This window comes from Atheta coriaria, unplaced genomic scaffold (assembly GCF_025399875.1).
Source record: "Atheta coriaria isolate IRGN ID8LTWV9N9 unplaced genomic scaffold, Caltech_Dcor_3.1 hic_scaffold_3_pilon, whole genome shotgun sequence".
Classification (NCBI taxonomy): domain Eukaryota; kingdom Metazoa; phylum Arthropoda; class Insecta; order Coleoptera; family Staphylinidae; genus Dalotia; species Dalotia coriaria.
The window spans coordinates 10,211,892-10,238,900 of record NW_027045445.1 but is presented as its reverse complement, the minus strand read 5'-3'; the positions used below and the strand labels follow the sequence as shown (position 1 = coordinate 10,238,900).

Sequence of the window (27,009 nt, the reverse complement as noted above, 5' to 3'; positions counted from 1 at the left end):
GGCAGCGCACAGCGTGCTGCGTAAGACAAGGTCGAACTGAAAGCATAAACAAAGTGGGGAAAATTCTGCAGATCATATAGAGAACATGGATTGAACATGAAACTCTCTCTATTGCTCTCTTATTCTAACCCACCTGCTATCACCTCATCCTGGTATTTCTATCTCACTCACTTGAACGAAAATTAATAAAACACAATCCATGTTATATATAATCCAAAAACTATTCAAAATGACTAAATGTAAACAAACAGTTACAAGTTATCGACGGAACAACGTACGAAACGTACAATTTATCCAACAATACACGTTCTACAGGTACATCTCCTACAACATTAGAATATAACGCCATGATGAATTAAATTTTACATCTTTAGGGACCTCGCTGATATTACGCGGATGACGCGTTCATGTGCTAAACCCCAGCAAAATCAGTGCATCGAAACACAAAATGTAAATTTTTCTTGCTAATTCATAAGTTATTCATAAAAGTTATGTATGAAAATGATAAAGAAATTAATTACTTACAATCTGATGCAAGAATGGTTCTGCTACGATGTCGACTTCGGGTGCAGAACATCTAAAACAAGCAAAAAGTAGTCGTTTACAACACAAAAATGCAATTTGTGTCACTAATTCATGAGCTAATCACAAAAATTAGTGATGAACTAACGATAAAGATAAAGAACGATAAAGAAATTAAATACCTACAATCTGATGCAAGAATGGTCCTTCTATGATGTGAGGTTCAGGAGCAAAATCCCTAAAACCAGCAAAAAATAGTCCTTCGAACATAAAAATTCAATTTTGCGGGTTAATTTGTGAGATAATCACAAAAGTTATTTAGGAAAATGATAAAGAAATTAAATACTTACAATCTGATTTAAAAATTGTCCTTCTACGATGTCAGACTCAGGTGAAAAATCTCTAAAACCAGCAAAAATTAGTCCTTCGAAAATAAAATTGCAATTTTGGGGGTTAATTTGTGAGATAATCACAAAAGTTATTGAGATAACTGATAAAGAAATTTAATACTTACAATCTGATGCAAAAATTGTCCTTCTACGATGTCAGACTCAGGTGAAAAATCCCTAAAACCAGCAAAAATTAGACCTTTGAACATAAAAATGCAATTTTCGGGGTTCATTCGTGAGATAATAACAAAAGTTATTCAGGTAAATGATAAAGAAATTAAATACTTACAATCTGATGCAACAATGGTCCTTCTACGATGTCAGGCTCAGGTGCAAAATCCATAAAACCAGCAAAAATAGTCCTTCGAACATAAAAATGTAATATTGGGGGTCAATTTGTGAGAAAATCACAAAAGTTATTTAGGAAAATGATGATGAAATTAAATACTTACAATCTGATGCGTAAATGGTCCTTTTACGATGTCAGACTCAGGTGAAAAATCCCTAAAATCTGCAAAAATTAGTCCTTCGAACATAAAAATGCAATTTTGGGGGTTAATTTGTGAGATAATCACAAAAGATATTCGGATAAATGATAAAGAAATTAAATACTTACAATCTGATGCAAGAATGGTCCTTCTACGATGTCAGACTCAGGTGCAAAATCCCAAAAACCTGCAAAAATTAGTCCATCGAACATAAAAATGAAATTTTGGGGGTATATTTGTGAGATAATCACAGAAGTTATTTTGGAAAAATAAATACTTACCTTGGGCATTTCAAGCAGTTGACAAGTTTCACATGGTTTTAAAAATATTGAACCTTTTCAGAATTTAGCACGATATCTAAATGCGCCGGCTAAAATTCAAACTGAAAATAGGAAAATACGATATACCTACGGTAGTCTGGCAGTCACAGATTCTAATACTATTGTATTTATATAAATAGGTATATCTCCAACCCTCACAATATGGTTGAAACCTCTATGATCATTTGGCTGGAGGGCTCTATGGGTCTGAAGATTTCCGCCACTCATCCCGGCACTCGAAATACTTTATCATTGAGTTTATGTACGTGCGTCTAGTTCCAGTTACTTAGCTCAGCTCTGCATTGGCTTTTAGGGATGTCGGGATGCGCCTCCAACCTAAAACTGCGATACACACAGTGTATCCCGCGTGCTCTGTGTGGGCGTTAATGACCGAAAGTTTCTTAATTACGTAAAATAATGTTATCGTTGTTAGGCTGCGTTGCGAGCATCCTGCGGGGCGAACAACTAACCGGATCTTCACGTCGCACCGCGCATCGCGCTTGCAAGCCCGGCGGACATTTATTCTACGTGCAGGCAAGCAAGCAAGCAAGCAAAAAAAACACCGCAATAATATAGTAGTAATAATAGCGGAGTTTTCCAGGCACGGGCGAGGCGCAAGATGATGCGATTCATTACGAGTTTTCTAAGTAAAGTCATAACTAACGGAAGAGCAGCACCAGCGACTCAACGCTAGTTAAATTATTACGCGCATAGCTGAAGAAATCATCCTATTTCTAACAAGGTGTTGTCTTCTTTATCGTATCAATAAAACACGATGCAAAGACTTTGAAAGTTTTTAAAGATAGATGTTGTTTTATTGCGAAAACCAACTTCGTACTACTTACTTACTTGATAAAAGTCGGTTATCATGTCAGCGAGCGACCATGATGCACATAGAACGCCATAACCGTAAACGTAATGCGGTAATGCATCTTCCGCGCGTTAATCGACGTTAGTCCATCGAAGTTATCCGCCTGCGAAACATTCTATCCGCCGTTCGTTTATTTGCGGTTATCAATTACTCACCTCGATGCACAAACTTATCGCCGCTTGCGTGCTCCTCGCCGGGATATGCTTCATTACTGGTGAGTGAGTGGCTGGGTAATGAAGACCTTGCTGATGTTGTTTGTTACGATCGCAGACAATGTGAACGCTGGGATGAACATGTTCGATTGGAAATATTGGAAGTGCTTTCTGAAGAAATCAACTGATTGTCCCGATAACGACATTCGTTTCTATCTGTATTCGCAGTAAGTATCACAGACGTCAAGCGGGATGTAATTAAGTGCAGTTATGTAAATCAGCGAGTCGGGAACGCGCCGGAAACGCATTGATGTTCGGAATCCCTTGGCGCTCAACATCGCCGGCTGGAATCGGACGAAAAACAACGTCATCATCATCCACGGCTTCAACGGTACCGAGAACAAGAGTCCCATTACGATCCTTAGAGACGGTAAGAATGGAAAGCAGTTTAATTTGGATGCTGAGAAAAGCTTCCACGTTCTTCCCTTCTTGAATCGGTGTGGTTTTGCGTAAAATTTTCTGATTGAGTTATCGCTCATGTGGGAATACGTGCGCTCCGGCGTGAAATTTAAATCTCTTTCAAGCCTTCCTGACGCGCGACGATTATAACGTCTTCACGGTCGATTGGAAGCCGCTGACGCAATTCCCGTGCTACCTCTCGTCGCTGTCGAATACCCGCCTGGTGGGCAAGTGCACGGCGCAGTTTTACGCGTATATCATGGACCATGGCGGTGCGGCAAGGAAGACGACCTGCGTGGGCCACTCGCTCGGCGCGCACATTTGCGGCATCATAAGTAATCACCTCGACGTCAAGCAGCATCGCATCGTAGGTAAGAGCCCGAGCATTACTTCCGAATTTCACATGAGTATTGCGCATCTCAATGCATGAAACCTAATGGAGCGCAGCAATCGCTGGGCAATCTTTATGCGAAAACTAATAACCGTCAAATTCAAGGATTGGATCCCGCACGCCCGCTGATTAACGAGTACGCCTCGCATGTGACCCGTCTCAGTCCCGAGGACGCTTTTCAGGTGCAAGTCATCCACACGAATGCTGGTTTCCTCGGCGAGGCACACCAGCGGGGACACGTGGACTTCTGCGTCAACGGTGGTAACTCACAGCCGGGATGTAAAGGCCACTGGCTGCGTAAGTCCTGCGACCTGTGTCTTGTTCTATTATTTATCAAAAGGACGAGGCTTTCGGTAGTAGCAAACGCTAACGGTCGGGAACTATTTCAGGTATCTCGCGATGCAGCCACTTTCAGAGCGTCTGCTTCTACGCTGCGACCGTGCGGGGCACCCACACGCACATGGGCCGGCCGTGCTCCTCCGTTTGTCCCAAACAGAGCAAGAACTGGGGCATGAAGCCCGGGAAAGCTATTCCTATGGGAATTAACACGCCTTTGAGGTAATCACAATGCGGCTCATTATCACTTGGCTTTTGAGATTTTCGCTTTGTTTTCAGTGCGAAGGGTACTTTTTGCGTCGACACCGGCGTTGCTACCACCAGACACAATGAGTGTCCATTTGACAAAAATTAATTACGACGAGCAAGACGAGAAAAACTAGTAAATCGTTAAGACTTATGTAGAATTAACGAGCGCTCATCGCAGCTGGGTTTTAAAATGTTGATTCGACTAGTTGCCACTAGGAGGCGCTGTAAGTCTGATTATTGATTTACAACGTCGGGACTATAATATTTTAGTATTTATTTGAATTTAAAAATAAGTAAAAATTAATATTTAACATTATTTAATATTATAATGTATATTAAATACAATCTTACAATAATAAAATTTAGTTAAACCTTTAAATCCAATCAAATACTGTAAATATTTGACATTTTAAGCAGACCCTGTCTTTCACTAGTTTTTGCAGTACCTCAAGTTTTAAGTAGATGGCGCTACGCACACCAAAACTTTACGGTTTAATTCAACGGAAGAATCTCATCAGAAAATTAGCACTAAATTATCATTAACCAGTTTAATAATCCCGCTATTTAATCATAATTTGACGCATAACATTAGTTAACATATTTTTAATATAAAATTAGCATACACAAATATTAATTTTTCCTATCAACAAGCACGTGTGCGTAATTAAAATTAATTTACGATGATCGCACCTGCCGATGCGAAACGCTCACCGAAAATATTGTTCTACTTTGGGACTTTAGAAAAAGTCGGTTTATATGTCAGCGCCCAAAACGTACGCTGGTACGATCTCCAAAATGTATCAACAGTCGTCAAGAAACGCTCGAAGCCGAAGCAGCAAAAACGAACAAAAATGATTGCAAGCGTTTAGTTTTCGTACCACACTCCGATCAATCCCAATCAGTTAATCGGCATAATTTAAAAGTTTGAAAATGAAGCAGAAACATGTTATATTTTGTGTGGTTGCGTTGGTTGTCCTGTGCTGTATCATCGGTAAGATCAATCAATGTTAACGTCAAGAATTCCTTTTAAAAAGAAGCAATGCTTGTGCGCAGGTGAGGTGAACGCCGGATTGAATATGTTTGATTGGAGATATTGGAAGTGCTTCTTGAAGAAAACCACCGAGTGTCCCGATAATGAAATACGATTTTATTTATACACACCGTAAGTCTCCGAAACATAATAAAACTTTATTTTAAGAAATTGATTGTAGTGAAGGTGGTAAACAACGCATGCGGATAGATGTTCGTAATAAACACGCGTTGGACTATTCCGGTTGGAACCGGAAGCGAAACAATGTCCTCATTGTCCACGGTTACAATGGAACGGAAAGTAAAAGTCCTATGACCATTCTTCGAGATGGTAACAACTAAACTATTAAATATTAAAATATTAAAAAATTCATTGAATTAATTTTAAGCGTATTTATCAAGAAAAGATTACAATGTCTTTACGGTGGATTGGAAGCCATTAACGCAGTTTCCATGCTACGTCTCATCTTTATCCAACACTCGATTAGTTTCTAAATGCACAGCACAATTCTATGCATATATAATGGACCACGGTGGATTGGCGAAGAAAACCACTTGCGTTGGACATTCCCTTGGGGCACACATCTGTGGGATGATTAGTAATCATTTGGATATTAAACAATATCGCATCGTAGGTTAGTACCTATAATAACAGTAATTTAGTTAAAATAGAAGTAAAGTTTTATTGCGATTATTTTTGATTAAGCTTTGGACCCGGCTAGACCATTAGTAGCCCAATATGCAAACGATGACACCCGGTTGACTCATGACGACGCATATCAAGTGCAAGTTATCCACACAAACGCAGGACGTCTCGGAGAAGTCAACCAAAGAGGCACTGTTGATTTCTGTCTCAATGGAGGGATGATTCAACCTGGTTGCAGAGGACATAATTTCCGTACGTGTGCAATATAATGAATCTAGGTTATGTGAGGTTATGTTTTATGAATTTGTGTGGTTTAGGCATCGCCCGGTGTAGCCACAACCAAGCGGTGTGTTTCTTCGCGTCGACGGTATCCGGCAAGAGTACTCACATGGGACGACCTTGCTCGGCCGCCTGCCCGAAGAACAACTCCAGCTGGGGCATCGTGCCCGGCAAGGCAATTCCCATGGGCGTTGATACGCCCATTAGGTATGCACAGCACAGCTCTCCACCGGGCACTAATCTACTATCTACAAAACTATTTATTATTAGACGCTATCACACTCAATACCCGCCAACTCCCAGTGGTCGCTCCACAGTCCTCACATTCAGAGATAACACGCTAAAAACTATTCGTTGTTTTCAGCGCCAAAGGTTCCTATTGCGTGGATACCGGTTACCACGATGAGTGTCCGTTCAACAACTCGTAGTAATGGAGGCATGATCATCGGCATAATGGAGACAATTTGTGATATCCGAAACGAAAGAATGTACCGCTATCGGCGCTGCGGAGTGGCAGATGATCGTGAAATTAATTTTCGATGTTAAGGTCAGTGTCGTCCCAAGACGCGGTCAGCAATGCGAAGAGAGGAGAGCGCCTAGCACAAGTAGGTTAACGTCAAGTAAAAGTGTAACAATTCTTTTGTGTCTACCTCATAGTATACCTATTTATTGTATGTAATTAATTATATAGTGAATTGCCCATGCAAAAAAACAGATAGTACTTTTATTTTTGATACGTCTATGACGTACATTCGTATAAAACGTAATAGAAAGGTCTGCAAAGTAAAAGTTTTGATTCCGAAATGAAGCTTTTTGCATTGTATGGCCCTCTAGTTTCCAATCGCAAAAGCTTGCAAAAGCTTTACATAGTTATCTGTACAAACTTCAACACAAAACAAAATTTTCTTCTTTTTTTTATTATTTTGACACTTATCACAAAATATAAATATTTTATTAAGGCATGTAATTAAACGAACTTTATTTTTTCGATATTTAACTTGTAAATACATTAAATGCACTTATAATAAATGTTTGCACTTAAAAATGCAGAACTGAACTTAAAAATAAATATTTGCACTTTGAAAAATGGATTCCACTTGAATAAAGTGCTTTCCACTATGAAATCAATACTTCGCACTTATAAAACTTGCAAAGTATGCAACCAGCGCATAACTTTTTCAAGGTTATATACAGGATGTTACGCTAGTGTTTTACGTGTGCCCCACAAATATTACCAGACAAGGTAGCCTACCTAACCACCACCCCCACCCCAAACCCCCCGACCACCCCCTCGCCCCAACCCACTAATCAAATAACTAAGCTTCCAAACTTTGCATTGCTAAATTTTTCTTATTACAAATCATGCGACTTGCCCTGTATGCTATATAGTTTCGTTCAGTCGTGTGCACGCGGAGAAGCACGATCATGCTCCAAACTTTGAACGTGCGCTTGCGCATTCCGCAAGTCTGAGAAATGGATCTAGCCCCAACACCCTTAACTTATAATATAGTAATATAATTCAATTCATTCAGGTTGTAAAATAGCTTTTTTGGGATATTGTTTATTGCGCTTCATTTTTTTCACATCTGCGATGCACGTGGTTCGTGGCACGTTTATCCTCCTCCTACAACTTTTATCTACACTTTTGGGGTGGTAGTTGGAATAAAAAAAACGGAGAGTGGTCAGTGCGTCTTGAATCACAACCACAAATTCCACCGAAGTTTTTTCGAAGTTCTCATTCTCAAGTTAAAATCTTTGCCCAGTTTATTTGAAAAAATATGCATGCAAACATAGTTTAGGTATGTTAATCAGACTTCGGAAGGTGAAGGTGCCCCTAGAAGTCCTGAATATACCTCTCGGCCAAAAACGTAAACGAGGAAGGCCCTCCAAGGCGAAGAAAGCTCTACTCATTCAGTGAAATAATTATAATAGTTCCTATTTAGAATTTTTTAATATTTGTTTTTAGGTTTTTTCATATTTCCAAGAGTTTTATATTTTTATATTTTTTACATTGTATTTTACGATATTTTTTATATGCAATATACAATACACCTATTTTTAAATTTAACTTTGTCGTAACCTCGTAACACCCCTTACATTACATTACCATAAGATTTGTGTAACAAAATTATAAAGTTTCAATTTAAAAAGTTGATTCAAAGCAAATTTAAGCTTAAACCTGAATATATAAGTTCATTGTATTAAAATATAAGTTATACAATCTATAGTGCATAGTATGAATTTCTTAGTGCAAAGTATGAAAACTAAAGTGCTGCCGTTCAAGTGGGTTGTATTTAAACTAAAGTGCATTTAATATATCCCCTTTTATTAATTTAATTCAACCCTGTATTTCTAAACTAAACAAAACATTATTTTAAACTTTTGGGTTTTAGAGTTGTTCTAAACTGTTTGTGTGGATACATGTGATATAGTTGGCATTAAATTTAGATTTTGGATCAATTTCGAACTGATACTTGTGATTAATGTGGCGTCGCGGGCTTAGGTCAGGTTTTCGACATGGGCCCACAGCCGAAATTAAATGCGGCATCGAGCGGCGTACATTTCCATGATAATATACCGTCGGAGTATAAAACGCGCGCCGGTTATTACTCCGCGTACTATTTGTCACTAAGCCGGCGGCGCTGTCATTAATCATTTTCTAAGATGTGCGACACCCTCGCCGCCGTCCGCGTTTTTCGTTTTAACTTACAACTCGCTTTTGGTAAATGATCCTCGATTCCCAACACTCACACATCAACACACATAACCCCAATACTCTTATATGTGAATATAGGTTATAATCTTAAAAAATCATAACCTAAAATAATCGCCGTATGATTAAAACGAATAAGTTTCAAAGAGCGGCTTGTTTTTTTCGATTAAACGTGACGTTTTTATGAAAGTTGCTTTTATGATATGATGATAGTTTGTCGGTGGTTGGAGTGTCGGTGGAAAGAATGGCGATGATGCGTTGCGTTGGCCGCGATCAAAACGCGAAATTGTGCTCGTATATGCTGTGATAATAACGATAACGATACGGCTCGGCCTCCAACGACCGTTAACATGCTAAAGCCCTTTTTATTATATTTTCACGCGTTGAGGCGCTTATGGCGTTTATTCGATCAGAGTTTTTTTTAATGATAAAACGTGGAGTAAAAAGAGCAACAAAATGGCGACATAAACACAAAAATCATTTTTATAACCCAAACATTACATCAATCGGACTTTTATTGGTGTTATTTGGACAAACGCTTTTAATTTTCAAGTTTGTTGGTTATGTTTACATTCTATGCAAATACCAACGCCATCTTTAAATTACAAGCGGTATTATTATACTTTTAACCTTAAATATTATTTTTTCGCGTTTTTAAAATAAAAACTCAAAAAACTACTAACTCGATATTCAATAACCAATAATGTTCAATTTAAAGTGGTCTAGAAAAACAATGTTCGGTGTATGAGCAAGATGGTTTGAATGATTGGATGTGCCGGAACGTGTCGGGCTGGTTTTTGGAGTGTATGTAGTGGCTGCCGGGGCGCCGCGTTCAAGGGGTTGGCGTCGTGCGGGGGAGAGCGCGCGCTCGCGTCGTACTTGTACGCACGTACGCACACACCAACCCACAGCGACTGTGTGTATCTCGCCCGCGCGCGCGCTCCTACAGCGCAAGGCGCAAGACGGTTTCGGTCCTCTTCCCCGGTCAATACTCTGCCGACTGTTCGGCGCGAGAGACGATCTCGCGTGCCGCCTATCCACCAGTGTGTATCCACATGTCGTCCCGCTGCCGCTGCCGATGCACCACTTTGCACTGAGGCGCGCAACGGCGAGCGCCGAGACTGGAGAGAGAGGTTGCACTCGCCGCTGACTTGTGCAGCGCAGTTGCAGCTGCACGCTCGGGCGGTGATCGTGTCCGCAGTCCGCGAGCTCGCGTTCTTCGCCGCCGCGCATAATTATGTGAACAACACCACAGTGCGACGACCACAACGAGAGAGAGCTAGGCCCACGAAGGGCAGGCGCTATGGAGTGAACACATTTGCGCGAATTCAAAAGATTACTGTTTAAATCACAAAAAAAAAAAACGTGTGCCGACTTTGTCGTCCGTTTTCGGTGATGGGGACGACGACTATTCACCACTTGACTTTCTGGATATTTTTTTATTTGGGTAAGTACCTAGAATTTAATGTGTTATAATCGATAATCGCAGCAATCACAACAAATGATGCGTGCTGCGTCAACAAATTTGTGTTACTATTAATTGCCGATGGGCGCTCGAAAACTTGTCGTCGTTGGGAATGTCGAAAGGTAGAAAAAACACCTTGCCTCGACGTTGAGTGTACTCTCTTGCCTGGTGGCTTGTCTCTTATCTGTTCGTTTCCACTCCACACGCACACAGTTACACTCGACGACGAGTAACAATGCCGCACTTGTTTGGGTAGATTTTTACCCGTGCGAAACGCACTCAAGTCACTCACGTGGTGACGCACTGCGCATGACAAAGCAGCTTGACGCGCATAAAAATTTCCAAATAAAAACTATCAATATCATCCGGATATCCAGACGAGTCGGAGGGCATCATTGAAGGTCGTTTGGTTGCATCGCCAAACGCACCATATGCCATTCCGTACAATTCCGCACAAAAGCACAGGGAATATCTACGCCTGTGCCGTTAAATCCCCAAAAACTCGATAATAATAGCCCTCTCTGCAAAGCCCATAACCCTCACGCACAAAAGAATTTCGGTACACGTACGAAAATAGAAAATTTCCCATGTAACTATTACAAAGTTTACAACGCGTAGCGTAAACACTGTGTGCTAAACCGATGCGAAAATAAACAAAAGCTTCAAACGCTTTTAAAATCCACAAAACTAAGCATGAGCAGATTTCTGCATATCATCACCAAAAAGCTACATAAAGTGTAAAATGTAAACTTTTCATTCTTTTCCCTCGGCTGGTTTGTAACAACACCAAAATAAAAAAAAAATAAAAAAAGGTTTTGATGCGTTTAACATGGTGTTGTCGCGTGCACGAAATTGAACAGCATGACTTTGCAAGAAAATTACGTTTTAAAGTAATCCATCAAGTTGTAAACTCAATTTACCTTTTGCCCTCGCCACAGATTCCCATTTCTTGGGACACAAACACAGCGTGGGGGAGTACTGCGACGTTATAATTTAGTCCCCCAATTGACAAAGTCAACTGCACATGACTCATCATCGGTGACATTGTCTGCTTATTTTTTTCTTTCCCGAAGCGAATGATTTGGTTTATAGTATTTGGGCTCTTTAGTCTTTGGCTTTCTGGAAAAGTCTTCGGACGTTTGGCACAAAGCAATATAAGGTAAATTGAGAGGGTTTCCTTTGAGCCGGCGGGGCACACATTCGTCCTTCGCTATAAATTCACATTAAAGACGCGCCTGCTGGCAGCCCGTGTAGAGAAAAAAAACCGCTACCAGTCAGAGAAATATCCTCTCTGAGCTAAAGGAAAAAACTCGAAAACGAAAGACTTCGTTGTCGGCCCAAACGCTATCAAGAAAAGCGATATAGTGGCTTTCGTGTGTGTATTGTGCGCGATTTTTTGCTCTCCCTCGAATGCTAAAAGTTATATTGCCACCCGCAAAAACCCGCCGCACGAAAAGTGTAATATCATTGCTATTGACATGCTTTTAGAGCCGAGTTTTCTATTTAAATACAAATAGTACAAAATCCAGCGACGTTAAAGTCAAGATTCAGATAGAGATGTCGTGGTGAATTTTCTTTCAGCGTAATTTTAATGAAAAAATATTCTTGGCTCATTTCCATTTTGAGTCGTTTTGCACTTTGATAACAACTCGCGCAGTGCAGACGTGAGGGTTTTGAATAAATAACTAAACAGATAAGAGCTTCAAGTGCACTAAAATCTGCGTCGTGTCATCGTAAAATTTCACCGCTGGCCTCCACACGGACCACAGCGGAAAATCACACTAAACTTTTCTAGTTTTTCTTTGGATTTCATTGCATTCTCAGCAGTTAATATACATTTTCTTCGTTTCGATCACACAAGGCGCCAGAGCTACAAAAAGTAGAAAACTCGTTTGCTTGGTTCGTTAGGAAATTAGAATGGTGCGCGGCTTGGTGAAAGGCAATTAGCGTAGAACAAAAGCGCACTGCCATATTTTTCCAAACGCGCTTCATCCGCTTCAATGCGTCTTGAATTTAATGCCTCCTTTGACTTCCGACGTTCAGTGGCTGTGGTTTTCTTGACCCCATCAAACGAATTTCATCCTAATCGCCAAAAACCACTTTTTGGTTTTACGCCTTCTTCCAATTCACAATCGACAATATTTGTGTGCGCTTTTTTTCGGTGAGGACGCAAGTCGCGGTTCAACGAGCCGCCAGGTCGACTATCGATTTCAGATTACGCGTACAACACATACATACATACTCTTGGTCGGTTCAGCAGCAAGCAACGAAAAGAACCAGCGAGTGCCACTCGAAACGCATCGATAAAAATTTATATTATGTATGCATAAGCTTCGTCTTTGCCCGCGGGGCACGGAGAGGCAGCTTACTCGCGATACACCGCGTCGCGAAGCCGGAAAATATATATAGTACACGCGAAAACTGTCTGTGTGCTACTGCCTGCTACTTATGCGAATCAGTGGAATCAAGCAGTCGTAGATCCGACTGGGATATATTCGGTGGAAGCCGAAGGAGAACGTTAAACGGATCGCAATCTCGAATAAAATATTCGGGAGTGCACGTCTGTCAACTGTTACACTACTTGACACATGTCTGAATGCATGTTTCACCACTGCACTACTCGTATAGTAAAAGAAAAGAATTTTGATGGGTAGTGTATATTTAAGGTTAGGTTAGTAAATTTTAACCTTAAAATTAACTTGATTGTTGATTTGTTGTGGAATCAAAACCGCAGACGGTCGCCATCAACCCAAAAGCTTTTTCAACCCTTTCGCTAGGCCTCCCACCCATGAAATGAGTAATGACGCTTTTTGTTCGCGCGGCCTTTCGCTCAAACACGCCCAACACATCGCAGGAATGCGAATTCACGATTTTATTAGCATAAAACGCAAGACTTCCGGTGGCGCGTTTTTTAGGTCGAGCCTAATGAAGGTGCCTTTGCCAAAAAGCACACAGTGCACCGCCTTCTCATGTGGTAATAATACAGGCTGCGTACGAAAATAACAATCAAAGCCCCAAATCTATTTTAATGCTAATTCCTGCATCATTCAGTAGATGGAATCATTGTTTCCTCTATGAATGTAGTGGTACGATGAAGAAATGTTTTGGCAGCGCTTCAAAGTGTTCGAAATTGGCCCCGCGAATAGGGTTAAGACAAAAGCTCTGAAAGCATGTGTGTGTGTTGTAGGCAAAAAGCGCAATTGTTTGTGGGCAATGCGGTTAGTTGATGTTTTGCCCACGAACTGTTGAAGCCAAACATCTAAATTCATTTGTGAAATATTTGAGGTTAGCACACGCGGCCATTTTGTTTGCTTAGAAAACAAAAGACGTGTAAAAAGCTTGTTCTTTTGCGCAAAAGTTTTTAATAATCCTTAACGTTCCTTAATGCAATTTCGCATTCGTCGTGTGTAGCAGAAGCAACTCCTGCGCTCTTCTCTGGTTGCACGTCGCAGTTTCGTTTCGCGTAACAGCTTAACCGTGCAACTTTCCGAACTTCATACCTCGCACGATGGAAAAATAAGAAAAACAACCCCACGACGTACTTTCACAACAAACTTGTGATGAGATTACGACACTAAACACCATCTTGGCATACAATTTTCCACCATTTTATTTTTCGTAATTATCAAGTCAATCTTCATCATGTTTTTAACTTTTACGCGAAACGGTTTGATATAAAAGTATATATAAATTGGAAATACGCGCACGTAGACCACACACCGGCTGTCATTTCTTCTCTCCGACATGAGAATTTTTCCCCAAACTTGTTTCATGGAAAAGTCGCTTCTGAAACACGAATCTCGCCGCCGCTGGTGCATTATTGCATGAGAAACTACAGTCTCCGCGGGGGTGGGTCGACGGGCTGTTGCGGTGTGTGATGTATAAAGTCCATTACACTATTGCATGTTGCGCTGGCGGCCGTGCATCAGATCTAAATAGAACTGAAACGTAAAGAGTTTTACGAGCGACGATAAAGAATCGTTTGTTATATAAAAATATAAATGCGTTTCGTGCAATATTTTCTTGCTACTGGCACCGCTGGAATGCAGTCCGACGAATTCCATCATGGCGAGTACACGGAACATGTTTAGTTTACAATGAACCCGGTGTGGGTGTAAACAAATAAAAAAGATGCAGACGGTGTTTGTAGGTCTATGACATTGTGACAGTTATGTATGATCATCATTATGCAACTTGTGTTTTCGACAAAATTATGTAAACATAACACGCGTGCTGTTTAAGCAGAGTTTAAGTAAGTTCTCATCGAGAGGTGCATTCCAACATGCAAAGTAATAATTTTTTCGTTGAGTTGATAGTCGAGAAATTTTGTTAATTATTAACTGGATTTAATTTTGGGATTTTTGAGGCGCGCATCGAAGCTATACCAGCGCCACCTATGTATTTTTTATTTTTCTAGGGATTTTTAAAGTTTTGGAGGTTATTTGAAGCCAATATTTCTTTAAAATCTGTGCAATCAATATTTTCGAAAAAATTTCAGTTTTTTGAAAGTAGTTTTGTGCATTTTTATTGAAAACTAGCTTTTACCCGCGACTTCGTCCCTGTAGTGTTTAATAAAAATGTAATTCGTTTTTACTCCTTTATTCTAGACATAGTATGTGTCAATTCTATCAATAAGATTCCCAATTTTATTTTAAAGAAATTAATTATATAAAGAATTGCTAATAATGCACTTCAGCGCGCCATCTCGAATTTAACTATTTAACTATAACTATGATTGAATCTCAATGCCAACTTTTATCCCATCGAATTCGAATCCTATTCGAATTTTTCTTGCCGTAAAAACCATCTTTGGACGTTAACGAACATTTAAAAAAAGAATTAGTCCACTTGGTCTAGGCGTTGTTGAGTTATGCGCTTACCAACAAATTTTACGATTCATTTTTATAATATAAATGATAAAATAATAAAGAGCGTAACATAACATACCGTGTTTATTAGATAAATATAAGATTAATATAAAGTAGGACGTTATTTGATTTGCTAATAATGAGCGTCCCGTAGTTCGCAGTTAATTGTACCCAATTCGCTGATGACACCGTTCTAAGTAACAACTTGCTCTGAATATGGAACATGTAACCTACCTGATAGTAGTATGCCCGGGATTAATTTATAGCCTCATAAAGGTTAATATGCATTATGAGACTTTGATTTACGTCGAAAGTTTTTAGGTTATCTGAGGTTATGCTAGTTTAAATCCGGATTTCTTCACCGGTAAACCTCGCTGACCGCACGTAAATTTAAATTACGTGCCGGAAAACTGTCCGGCGCCGGAAAAACATTTTCCATATGGAAATTTCACGCCGTACGCGCCAACGCTACATTTGCATCCGCAGCGAAACCTTTTGTTTTGTTGTTGCGGTGCCGTGTTCGCTGGGTTGCTAATCCATAAACATTTGGAGGTTATAAATGGGTCCAGCCGGGCATTGCGAGATAGCTGGCGGTGCGTAGCGGCTACATTTGATAAGAGAAGGCAGTCGGAGATAAATGCCCTGGGTGTGAAAATTGTTTACGCGTTCGAAAATAAAATACGCATACCGGTCTGACGTTCGTATGCGCAAATTAATTGAAAGCTTTTCCGTTCGGTTACTGTCGGGTCCTTTTTGGCGCGCAGTGCGAATTGCACACGGAAACGCGATCTGTTTGCGTTCGTTCGGGTGTGGCCCTTCACCATTTGATGGAATATCAAACTCACTCTCTCCACCGCGCGCGGTTATTCGCAATTTCGGGAGCGCAAACGCTCATTAACGGCCGAATAAAATCGTCCAATCATCGAAATCGAATTTCACTCCGGTCGCCCTTCGCGTCATTTACCCACACCGCGCAGCACCACTGCAATTTAATTAGGCGCTATCGCTTATAATTTGCGCCTCGATTCCCCCCATCACATTGATAATTTAAGGGTTGAGTCATTTTCGTCACGCTTTGTGCCCTCGTTTGCTCATTTTAAACTCTTGCACAACATGTGCGCGAACGTTATTTGTCGTGCGCAAGGGCCTAAAGGGATGATAACATTAGATAGGCACAAAGACGTTAATCCCGAAGGATTTGCGAGGATGACAATGCGCAAACGGCCGGCGCAACACACGGATTACAAAACTCAAACACATCAATATCCAATTTATTTATGTACCACGCGCACCCCATACACCCTCAACGGATACATCAGAGGGTGTTTAGTCAATAAAAAAAATTGAATGAATTTCATGCGCTCGCATAAAGCTTCTAAAGCCTCCAAAGCCAACATATCATAGCGCTTTTAAGTGCGCTTTGTGACTGAAGCAAATTAAATTGAATTATGTTCACATAACCTCAAAAACACTAAAACGGGTGAAATCCTCGTGTCACGCTGCAGTTAACTGAAAACTAAAATATAATTTTTTATATATATATAGAATTACATGTGACACGGAAAATACGTTCCGAGGGTGGAGAATGCACGTGAGCGTGAAAAGCAATTTGAATATTCATGCCGTGGGTTATTACTCTGGCGGCCAAGTGCACTAACTAACTTCGGTCAAAACGATGCAAATTTGTAGTTTATAGTACGTGCGGCGAGTGACTATATATATTTTTTGCGTTCATCATCGTGATTTAATCAATGCACCGCGCCGCATATGGTTGCACTTCCGGCGGATGCTTCCTGTGTGCGCGCGCGTCGTCTAGCGAGCACGTTTTCTGCTTCAGTTAGCCGCATGACAAGTCATGCGTGATATAGGCAACACATCATTCATTATTAGTAATCAATGCAATAAACACACCATAATAAAATTGTTGCGTTTGATATTCAATTCAAGTCTTCGCGTAGTAGTGGAGATCGTGACATTGGTTTTATGCAGTGATAGATAAAAGAACAAAGGAGCTTTTATCGACACCGCCTATTTGGAGAGACACATACGTTCAAATCCGACTTTATTAGCTTTGACGACTCGCTGTTTGTTATTCCGGCACGCTCAAGCTCAATTGCGGCATACTTTGTTTAGCATTCGTATACGTATTGATGCGTTTCGGGTGTTGGCTGCGATCACTACGACGTCACACTCGATAGTAAAAAGAAGAGGTGACCTCACACCGCATGCACACAATAGGGGTTGTTTGGCGACGAGACCCTCTTCTCTACAATTCCTACCCTTTGTGTGCGCCATATATCAATTCACTACTTTAATCAATTTCGTTTCCTTCCTCTTTCGTCTTCGTTTTTTTTTCTGTTTGGTTGGCTAACTGGACGGCGACATGTGGGTGCGGAACATGACATAACCTAGAATTTCTTCATGGGGGAGCGCAGATGACACATTATCTGAAATAATGACTTTTTGCTTTAAATACCGAGGGGTGACGTTAATAAAATTTTTGTAAATTGTACGCTTTGAAGTCTAAATGTCAAAGTAAAAGCTCATATAAATCAAGTATCCTCGCATGTCGAAGCGTTGTTAGTTGTTAGTTGTCTGATAAATGGGCGCGTTATTTCCTTTATTGTTTGCTCTCCGACTCCGGGGCCCCACTTTGACCAGAAACAACGCGGGCACCGAAGAGCACCGGCACTTTATTACCTATAACCGAACGCAACGACCGCTAAATGCACAACAAGCACTCGTGAAATGCTCATTCGAGGCAAGACCTCGCGAGGTTTCACTTCAGTCAGGAAGAGAACTATATAGAACTACACTACTGCTCCCTTCGAGTGAAAGAGTCAATTATTTATCGTTGAATGTGAAAAGTGCATCAACTCTGCGCGCTGCAACCTACGCGCGCGTGGCTGGGTTTCTGTTTGCTCATTTTACAATATGTAACATGCATATGCACACATCTTCTCAGTTTCTTCCTCTGCCACAAAGCGCACCTTTTGTAAGTGTGTATACGACTTGTGGGACTCGTTAGTTCGGCTCCAGATGAACCGGAGAGTTTAATGTTAATCACGCTGCTCGCTCGCGGTGTAAGGATGTGCGCGCACGTACACTCAGAAAGCACAGCCAGCGTACTTACTGCATACGGTTTTAATCCCACACGCTTGGGAGATGATGGCGTCTCCGCATTCCGAGTGCCGCGTGTGCAGATGAAGCATCTGACTAATCCAACTCGCGTATGTCGCGTATCTCTACGTTTTGACTATTCTAATTGGTTGGTTGTGATTCATATTACATCATTGTGTGCATTGTGATTTTCGAGGGTTGTTTGTTTCGTATTTGGGAGGTTTCTCAATCAAAACCTTATGTCATTCAATTTTGGATTGGAATTAATACAGAGAAGAGAAAATGTAATTAGTTTTTATTTTCTTGTTCAGGATTTAGTATTTGTCGATTTTATCAATAAAATTCGCAATTTTATTTTAAAGTAATGTGAATTGTTAATAATACACTTTAATGCCATCTAGAATTCAATTATGTAACTATAAATATGATTGAATCTCTACACCAACTTTCATCCCTTATTTAACACCCTTTAAGACAACATTTTAGATATTTTCTTAGTTATTCTGCTAGTCGGGGTGGAGATTAATCCAAAAAATCATTGATCATCAAAATTTGTCCAGCTGTTCTTGAGTTATACATGCTCTAACTAACCTGACTTAATTTTATATCGAAATACTAAATATCTATAATATAAAAATGAATCGCAAAATTTGTTGGTAAGCGCATAACTCAACAACGCCTAGACCAATTTGGTCAATTCTTTTTTTAAAGTGTTCGTTGAAATCCAAGGATGGTTTTTACGGCGAGAAAAATTCGAATAATTGCCGGGAAAACCCTAATGACAGCCTTTTTCTATAGAATAAAAGTTGGCATTGAGATTCAATCATAGTTATAGTTAAATAGTTGAATCCGAGATGGCGCGCTGAAGTGCATTATTAGCTATTCCTTGTATAATTAATTTCTTTAAAATAAAATTGCAAATCTTATTGATATAATTGACACATAGGGGAGAGTAGCCATATTTGGACCATTTTTATATTTTTTGATTTATAGAGCCACATATAAACTGTCAATAAAAATTAAGTAGCGGAAAAGTAACTCACAAGGCTTACCAACAAAATGATATTTTTGGTTTAAGTAAAAATTATATTTATACCCATCAAATTTCAGTTTAAAAAAATTGTGTTTTTGGTCCAAATTAAGAAACCGGTTTCCTAAATAGGACCGCGCGGTTTCCTAAATTGGACCATGCTTTTTTAACGGCAATTAACACAATAGTAAATTTTAGTTTTAGCAGTAACACAAGCACATTTTGTATAAACCAAAGTGCGGCATTTCATACAGTGGATCATTTCGAAGATTTGTGCTCGTCCACAAGCTTTTCTAGGAGGTCGAAAAAATGATATACGTTTTCCCTGTTAAAACCCCGGTGCCTGTCTTCGGTCCAACTTCGGCAACTTGAAGAATTTTTATTTAATTGTCAACGACAATCTTAATATAACATAACCTCTCAAAATTAATACTATAAATTATAGATAAATAAAGAAGCTTTCTGATGATAAAATAATAATCGGTGAAACTAACGTTTTAACGGCTTGACAGCTCTTGCACTTACGTCGTTATAATAGATTTGATAATCAATGATACACGAAGTTGTTGTCACGACGAAAGCACGCGGCAAGTTTTAACCCAAATAGTTGCATTAATTGTTTATAAATACGAGTAAAACAAGGGGCCAGTCAATTTTTGCATAAACTTCAACAGTCCGCGGATATCGTGGTGGTCCAACTTAGGCGCTGGTCCAAATTATGCTACCTTCCCCTACTATGTCTAGAACAAGAGACTAAAAACGAATTACATTTTTACTTAACACTACCGGGACGAAGTCGCGGGCAAAAGCTAGTAGATTATTAAAATTCAATTTTGAACTATTTTTCTCTTCAAATAAATACAAATATCAACTTTTTAACTTTTTCTAATATGAAAATTTAATGTTTCGAAAACATAGAAAATGAAAGATTATAATTGCTGCAGTCCCCGGAAGCTGGTAGTGTTTCTTTCCTCGAGAGAAGCATAACACATACACATCCTTCACAATTCCCTTTGTGGTACATCTCCGACGCGTGTAAGCACTGCTCGCAACTCGCGGAAGGAAGCGCATTGTGTTCCGCGACGCGTTCCTCCAGGCAAAGTCAAATAGAATTGTTTTCACACAAAGAATGTGTGCTTCACTTCGGAATGAAGGTGCTTCAAGTTGGAGCAAATTACCCCTCTCTTTCTCTTACACCGAATATACTCCGTATATTGGGGACTGCAGTGCTGGCGCACACACATAATAAACAACAAGTGTTTTCACGTGCCGCTGCGGATGATCTAATTATACTCGGTTTAGTTGTTTCCCGCATCGCGGCACGCGTTTACAAATTGACACCGGCGGCGGTCGAGGAGCGGAGTGTGTACTACCCCTCCGCACACACTTCCCCACACCATTGGAGAGGGTGCGATGGGTCATTATGGTGGTCAGGGATGGACATTTGGACCATTCGTGGTGTTTGATAATGTAATATTACGGATTTGGGCGAGATTTCAGCGAAACTCATTCTTCTTAGTGGCCGGGTCGTCGGGTTGGTTATAATAACCCTCACGTGAACGAGCAGAGCCGGGCGGGTAAGGGGTAATTTATCTCTGTGCTCAAACAAGCACGAAATATCCGGGAGTATTCAGATATCCATATCCTAATTCCGATGTGATGCGTACTCGGTCGTAAGTGGCCCTTTACCATCAAACCCTCTGTTGGGAGGAATGTCTAGGTCTCGTCTAAGCGCGGCTCAAGCGGAACAGTAATATCGGTGTATGCTTGTGCACACTGCAAACGCCTCACACAGTCGGATGTAAAACGAGGCGACTCGACTCGACTCGCGATATCGATCTTTCTCGACTGACTTGGCGCCCCTCGAACTCTCGGGGATGGTGAAAAACGCATCCGTGGAATGGGCAGTTGGAAACCGATCCCTGACGAATTATGTCCATGAGATGAGCTGAAAGCCGGCCAACCAAAGCGCGAACAAAAACTATATAATGACATTGACGAGTTTCGCTCTGGCAATTTTAACACGATAAATATATCGACACATTTTCACACATAAACAATTTATACAAGTTTTTTTCGTGTAGATTTTGATAAAAGTAGGCTAAGCAATTATTTTCATGTTTCGTGGACATTTTATTGGCAAAATCTGTTGGTAAGCGCATAACACAACAACGCCTAGGCCAATATGGCCAATTCTTTTTTTAAATGTTTGTTAAAGTCCAAGGATGGTTTTTACGGCGAGAAAAATTCGAATAATTGCCGGGAAAACCCTACAGACAGCGTTTTTCTATAAGATAAAAGTTGGCATTGAGATTCAATTGTAGTTATAGTTAAATAGTTGAATCCGAGATGGCGCGCTGAAGTGCATTATTAGAAATTCTTTATATAATTTATTTCTTTTAAATAAAATTGCTAATCTTATTGATAGAATTGACCCATACTATGTCTAGAACAAGAGAGTAGAAGCGAATTACATTTTTATAATCACTACCGGCTCGAAGTCGCAATAAAATTCTAAATTTAAATTTAAAAATGTGAGAAATGCTAATAACGCCATCTAGATGCGAATTATACAACTATAACTATGATTAAATCTCCATAACAACTTTAATCTTTTATTTTACACCTTTTAGGTTATACCTTTGGGACAAAAAGTAGCCTATTTGTTTCTTCTAAGTCAAAAGTACCTCTGTACCAAAATTTATCAAAATTAATTCAGCAGTTTAAGCGTGAAAGCGTAACAAACACATTCGCATTTATTATACGAGTTAGAATGTAGAGAGGGCTATAAGTAAAATGATTTTTACGATATTACCCTCTCGAATTATAATTCACGAGCCGGCACGAACAAGAGGAGCACGTCGATAAAGAACGCAAACCGGGAGCCCAGGACTTAGGGGGCCAATGAATAATAAAGACTTTGAAACATCCACCATCCGCACCAAAAAACTTCAATAATAAAATAACATAAATTTCCTTAAACTTCGTACCTACATCGGCCATAAGTTATATTCATGAATTATCCCCCACACTCAGCACACTCACCCAACGTGTTTAAGGCCATTAAAGGAACTTAAAACTCGTAATAAAATTGCATGCGCGATGCGTTACAACATTATGTTTATAATGGCGCCCGCACTCGCACTAATGAAAATATCTTCATTAAATGCTCGCACCTCGAGGATATATTGTCCTGACATCCTTGGCTGGGGGCCGAAGGAAACAGAGCATGTCGTCGACGCGAGTGCTTTACATAATTTAATATCTTAATAAAGTCTTCGGGGAGAAATTCCTAATTTTCATGCTACGCTATGCTATGCTATGCGTATACTTGTAAACAAAAACAAACAACACTCATTTTGAGGTTATTTTCGTTTAGTAGCTATTTTTACACACCTAAACCCCAAAAAAAAGGAAATAATTTTTTGTGTGGTGATTAAATTAAAATTAAGTTGTATGTAGTTACACATTTTCACACAGCTAAAAAGCTCTCGTGGAACATATGTGTAAAAGTCTCATCATCATGAAGTCGTCAGGCCTTTGAGATGCTTTGACGCATCCCATCACATGCCAGCATATCTCACATGACAAACTGTAAACAAACATAAAGCTCATCTCGCCTGGCACTTAGAAATATGAAGTATGAACTAAGTAAGTGCACTCTTCATGTATGTGCTACAGGATCATTCATTCACTTACATTAACATTTTAGAGGTTAGGTTATCGTAGTGCAGTATTCTTAATTCAGTTGTTTGTGGCAGACGACGGAATTTCAACTAGATGTAGACTGGTGCAATGTGCAGTCATAGCAACGCACCAACCGCTAATCGTCTAGTCTGGTTTGTTTGCGCTCGGTCTGCAGAGTTATTAAATCGTGGCAGTCGTCATTAGACAATTTCGCGACGCTCACCCCAATCGATAATTCGCGAGAGCATACGTTGAAGGTTATTCGGGTGGAATCGTATGCAATCACGTATACACCATTCTGTATATTGGGTTGCGTGTTGTCTAGGAGTACAGCAGTAAACTGTGTGGATGTTTTATGCGCAGAATTTTACAATTTCTTTATTTCCATTTTTACAATCGTACATAAACGGATTGCGTCGGCACACCGGGTTATGAGATTTCGTTCCTTTCTTCTTCGAGCTTCTTGAGCTTTACCGAGATAAACGAATGTATGAGAGAGTGTTGAGGTTATGTTGGTTGAGTGTTGAACAGACAGGCAGCCGTCGTCGCAAATCTGTGGGAAATATTCACAACGTTTTCGCCTGTAAGCGCGTTCAACATTCAGTCTTCAATCATCGTCAGAATCGTCCTGTGTCGCGCGAGACTCAACATCAACATCCTCTGCGGGGAATGCTGCGTGTGAACTGTGTGTAAACTTGTAAAAAAACACGAAATGTGGGCCGCACGCACCGCGCATATCTAATACCAAAATATGGCGCTTCTAAGCCGGGGGGCGCGCTAAGCCAGCGTCGAATTGAACTCAACACCAGCGCCTTGAGGCGCAAAAATATAAAAAAATAAAACGAAATTCAGCAGCGCGAGGGTGAAGATGGAAGTGAATGTCAAGGCGGCTTTTTGCATTTTACAACGTTTTACCACCACCGCGCATTTATTAAGCGAAGCGAATTTCCGAAAAACGCCACAAAGACGAAAAAATACACAGAAAGCAAGAAGATACTTTAAGTACTTACTTGCATAGTAAAAAGCCGGCGACACGACATAACCTCAAAATGTAATACGTGTTTCGTTTACGTTCGTGTCGTGAAGAAAGAAAACACTTGACATTTCATACGCATGCGCGCGCGCGCGCTAATGGAATGTTTACGAAAAGTGCACTCAGTTAAATTCGTCATTGACGTAATTAATTCTCGATAAAAATAAAACCGGCAGCGTTTTACGATCGATTAAGCCCTAAGAGCGTGCACGTGTCGCGTCTCTTTACACTCTCAATAATAAATGAGGTTAGTATTGAATGAAACGCGTTATCGACGGTCCCCGCCGCTGCCGCCATTCATTTGTTACAAAACCACTGAGCAACGAACAAGTGAAGGTACGCCATTAATGTACGCATGTGACTTGCGAGAGTGTAAAGACTCCTCGCGGGCCATTGTTTGTCAGTTGTTCCCTCGGCGTGTTGTTTGTTTGTTTGTTTGGCGGGCGCGCATTTAAAGGGTTCCACAGACTCCTGTTTCTTCATTTTCATCCTGTTTGCTCTGCACGTTCGTATTATGACGACGCGCCGATTAGGGCTTCACGCGATACCGAGACTTTTCTCGTATCGTCTCGGTCTCGTCTCGGAAAAGCGAGACGATACCGAGACGAGACGTGTTTTATCAATTTCTCGGCGATACCGATACCACAGTCCGAGTCTCGTTTTTGGTCTCGTTATTGGTCTCGTTACTTTTTTTTATGAAGTTGTTATTAGAAAAATGGGAAAAGGTCCAATATATGAAATCCAATATATGACCATCTGTGAAATATTTCTTTTGTATATTCAAAATAACAAGTCAGTAACCGAATATCATGACCTTTTTGACTTTTTGAAAGTTTTATGAAAATTTTGTCTTTGTTTACACATCCGGAGACATATTTTTGTGTTTTTCTGTACTTCTTGAAGCAAAGATATTGTATACATCTGGGTAAGTTAGGAATTGTAGACGTGCGCCGCTTACTTTCAACACAAATCAACTCGATTATTGTACCCTAGTATACATTAACGTTTTAAAATTTGAAACATTAAAAAATATATTTTCAATTAAAAGTGATGCAATTAAAAATTAATATTTTAAACTATGTATGTATTTTGGATTTACTTTACAATACATGCAATTAGCAATTAAATGACTAAACTTTTGAACTGCAAAGATCTAAAACTGAGTTCTACTTAAAGCTTCACACGATACCGAGACTTTTCTCGTATCGTCTCGGTCTCGTATCGCTTTTGCGAGACGATACCGAGACCGAGACGATACCTTTGATAGTATCGTCCAGTCTCGTCTCGTGTGAAGCCCTAGCGCCGATGAATGCGAAATGTTTTGTGCGCTCCGTCGCGCGTTTTGTCGGCGCTCAATTTAATTATCACGCCGAATTTAACTCCCTGGCTACTTTGTATCGCATTTGCATTCGCCATCTTCACAACTTCTTCGACTTTGACGTCGTTTTTGAACGCTAAACAGAATAGCACCCTCTGCTGCTAATGCTTATTAATGCGTTGATGCCTGCAGCGATTACTCGCTGCATTTTCGCGCATTCGCACATTTTCTGCATTTCCGCTCCGAGCTCAAAATACAAACACACAGGAGGAGCTTATGTCTATAAATTTGCTCGCGTAAATCCCTCTAGCGCTCGCGCAATTGATTGAACGCGCGCGGATTTATCATTATCAGTATTCCGACCGGGCTGCGCGGGTGGTGGAGGCGCGCAATTAAATTAAATGCGCTGTTGTTGCTGTACATGACGTGCAGACATGCAGAGACATGCCAGGCGAGTCCGCGCTCCGCTCATGATAAAGCGATGGGCTGTACACATCGCGCGTTTTATTTCTGTGATATGGCGCACGCTGCGCTCCGCACAATTAGCCCGCCGTATTGTCAGCGTGTGGTAATTAAGTCTCCGGCCGTGTGCTTCAAGTGAGCGGCTCGCTCTCTCCCATACATCAGCGAACAAAGCGCCCAAACGACGCAATGCGCTTTCTATTATAATCCGATATACATATTTTCGAACTGTAAATGATAAACCAGGGCGATATTTTATGTTGTTTTAAGGAGGCTCGTTAAAATTTAAGTGGAATATAAGTTTATATCATGGAAATTTTATAGCATTTATGGAGAATCTTCTATTTTTGTTTTAAATCTGATATTTTGATAATTTTTCGCAGATTTTTAATTTTTTTCGGGAAATTTCTCAAACTTTTGATTAAATATTCAATTATTTCGGTTTTTTATAATCAGGATTTTTAGTGTTTTTAAGGATTTTGTTATATATGCACAGAGTTTTTCATTATCTCTTTTAGTTTTGGAGATATCTTCATTTTTATGTTTTACCTTTTTTTTCAATTTAATCAAATTTTAGGTCTAATATTACAAAATTTTTTTTTTTTTGTATTGCGGATCTTGTAGTCCCTTTTGAGATCTAAGCCTAAATTAAAAAACACTATTTTATCACTTTTAGTTTTAAAGTTACAACGAATTTTCCAATTTTTTTTAGCATTTTTACTGATTTCAATTTATAATTCTCTCTAAATTTTCCAGATAATTTTACTTTAATCAATTTTCCTTGCCTTAAAATAGCTTATCCCTAAAACCCTAAAATAGACAACTTTTCCCCAATTATATTTAGTCTGCTGACTGTCAAAAATCAAATTATCCTTTCCTATTTATAAAAAACTAACCTAAATGTTTTATAGCTTTATTTCATTTGCTATTTGCTATCACTGCAGCACGCAAGGATATTGCCTTGACTCATTTACCCCCACCCCTTACCTTATCTGTATCAGTATTTGATAATTGAATGATCATGCGGATTGCGTGCAGGCGATCATAAATCGCCGACAAAAAGCTATCTGGGTTATCGCCATCTGCAAGTTGTGCTAATAGTTTGACCCGAAAACCTTTTCCACCTTTGCGACTTCTCTATCTCCTCATACGAGCTCCTTTGGATTTTGACTGCTTTCTCCC

The 27,009-nt window shown here is 40.0% G+C and overlaps 3 protein-coding genes and 1 long non-coding RNA gene across 5 annotated transcripts in view; 3 read left to right on the top strand and 1 right to left on the bottom strand.

The window, feature by feature from the left end:
• Nucleotides 1-889: 889 nt before the first annotated feature.
• Nucleotides 890-1,248, bottom strand: LOC135789383 (uncharacterized). The gene is made up of 3 exons (XR_010547538.1): nucleotides 1,201-1,248; nucleotides 1,037-1,088; nucleotides 890-924 (listed from the first exon to the last, which is right to left on the bottom strand). It is a non-coding gene; the product is annotated as an uncharacterized lncRNA (long non-coding RNA).
• A 1,440-nt stretch (nucleotides 1,249-2,688) lies between these two features.
• Nucleotides 2,689-4,556, top strand: LOC135804201 (phospholipase A1-like). The gene is made up of 7 exons (XM_065317990.1): nucleotides 2,689-2,804; nucleotides 2,861-2,969; nucleotides 3,024-3,172; nucleotides 3,327-3,572; nucleotides 3,698-3,889; nucleotides 3,982-4,150; nucleotides 4,208-4,556. The coding sequence occupies exons 1-7, from the start codon at nucleotides 2,750-2,752 to the stop codon at nucleotides 4,281-4,283; spliced, it is 996 nt and encodes a 331-aa protein (XP_065174062.1). The 5' UTR covers nucleotides 2,689-2,749; the 3' UTR covers nucleotides 4,284-4,556.
• A 1,173-nt stretch (nucleotides 4,557-5,729) lies between these two features.
• On the top strand, nucleotides 5,730-6,722 carry LOC135803785 (phospholipase A1-like). The gene is made up of 4 exons (XM_065317479.1): nucleotides 5,730-5,841; nucleotides 5,913-6,104; nucleotides 6,170-6,338; nucleotides 6,496-6,722. Exons 1-4 carry the CDS (start codon nucleotides 5,730-5,732, stop codon nucleotides 6,557-6,559), a joined length of 537 nt encoding a protein of 178 aa, XP_065173551.1. The 3' UTR covers nucleotides 6,560-6,722.
• A 3,107-nt stretch (nucleotides 6,723-9,829) lies between these two features.
• Nucleotides 9,830-27,009, top strand: part of dtn (transmembrane protein 132C dtn) — a 28,607-nt gene continuing 11,427 nt past the window's right edge. For both annotated transcript variants that reach the window (XM_065317969.1, XM_065317968.1), the window contains exon 1: nucleotides 9,830-10,291. In XM_065317969.1, coding sequence (XP_065174041.1) covers nucleotides 10,240-10,291 — 52 coding nt within the window. In that variant the 5' untranslated portion in view covers nucleotides 9,830-10,239. The remainder of the gene's footprint in view (nucleotides 10,292-27,009) is intronic.

Bases quoted from the DNA above. Each gene is read 5' to 3' on its own strand.
- LOC135804201 (XM_065317990.1), top strand. From the start codon at position 2,750: ATGCACAAACTTATCGCCGCTTGCGTGCTCCTCGCCGGGATATGCTTC. The intron at 2,805-2,860 runs GTGAGTGAGTGG...TTACGATCGCAG, and splicing joins CGGGATATGCTTCATTACTG to ACAATGTGAACGCTGGGATG. The intron at 2,970-3,023 runs GTAAGTATCACA...TATGTAAATCAG, and splicing joins CGTTTCTATCTGTATTCGCA to CGAGTCGGGAACGCGCCGGA.
- LOC135803785 (XM_065317479.1), top strand. From the start codon at position 5,730: ATGGACCACGGTGGATTGGCGAAGAAAACCACTTGCGTTGGACATTCC. The intron at 5,842-5,912 runs GTTAGTACCTAT...TTTTTGATTAAG, and splicing joins TAAACAATATCGCATCGTAG to CTTTGGACCCGGCTAGACCA. The intron at 6,105-6,169 runs GTACGTGTGCAA...TGTGTGGTTTAG, and splicing joins TTGCAGAGGACATAATTTCC to GCATCGCCCGGTGTAGCCAC.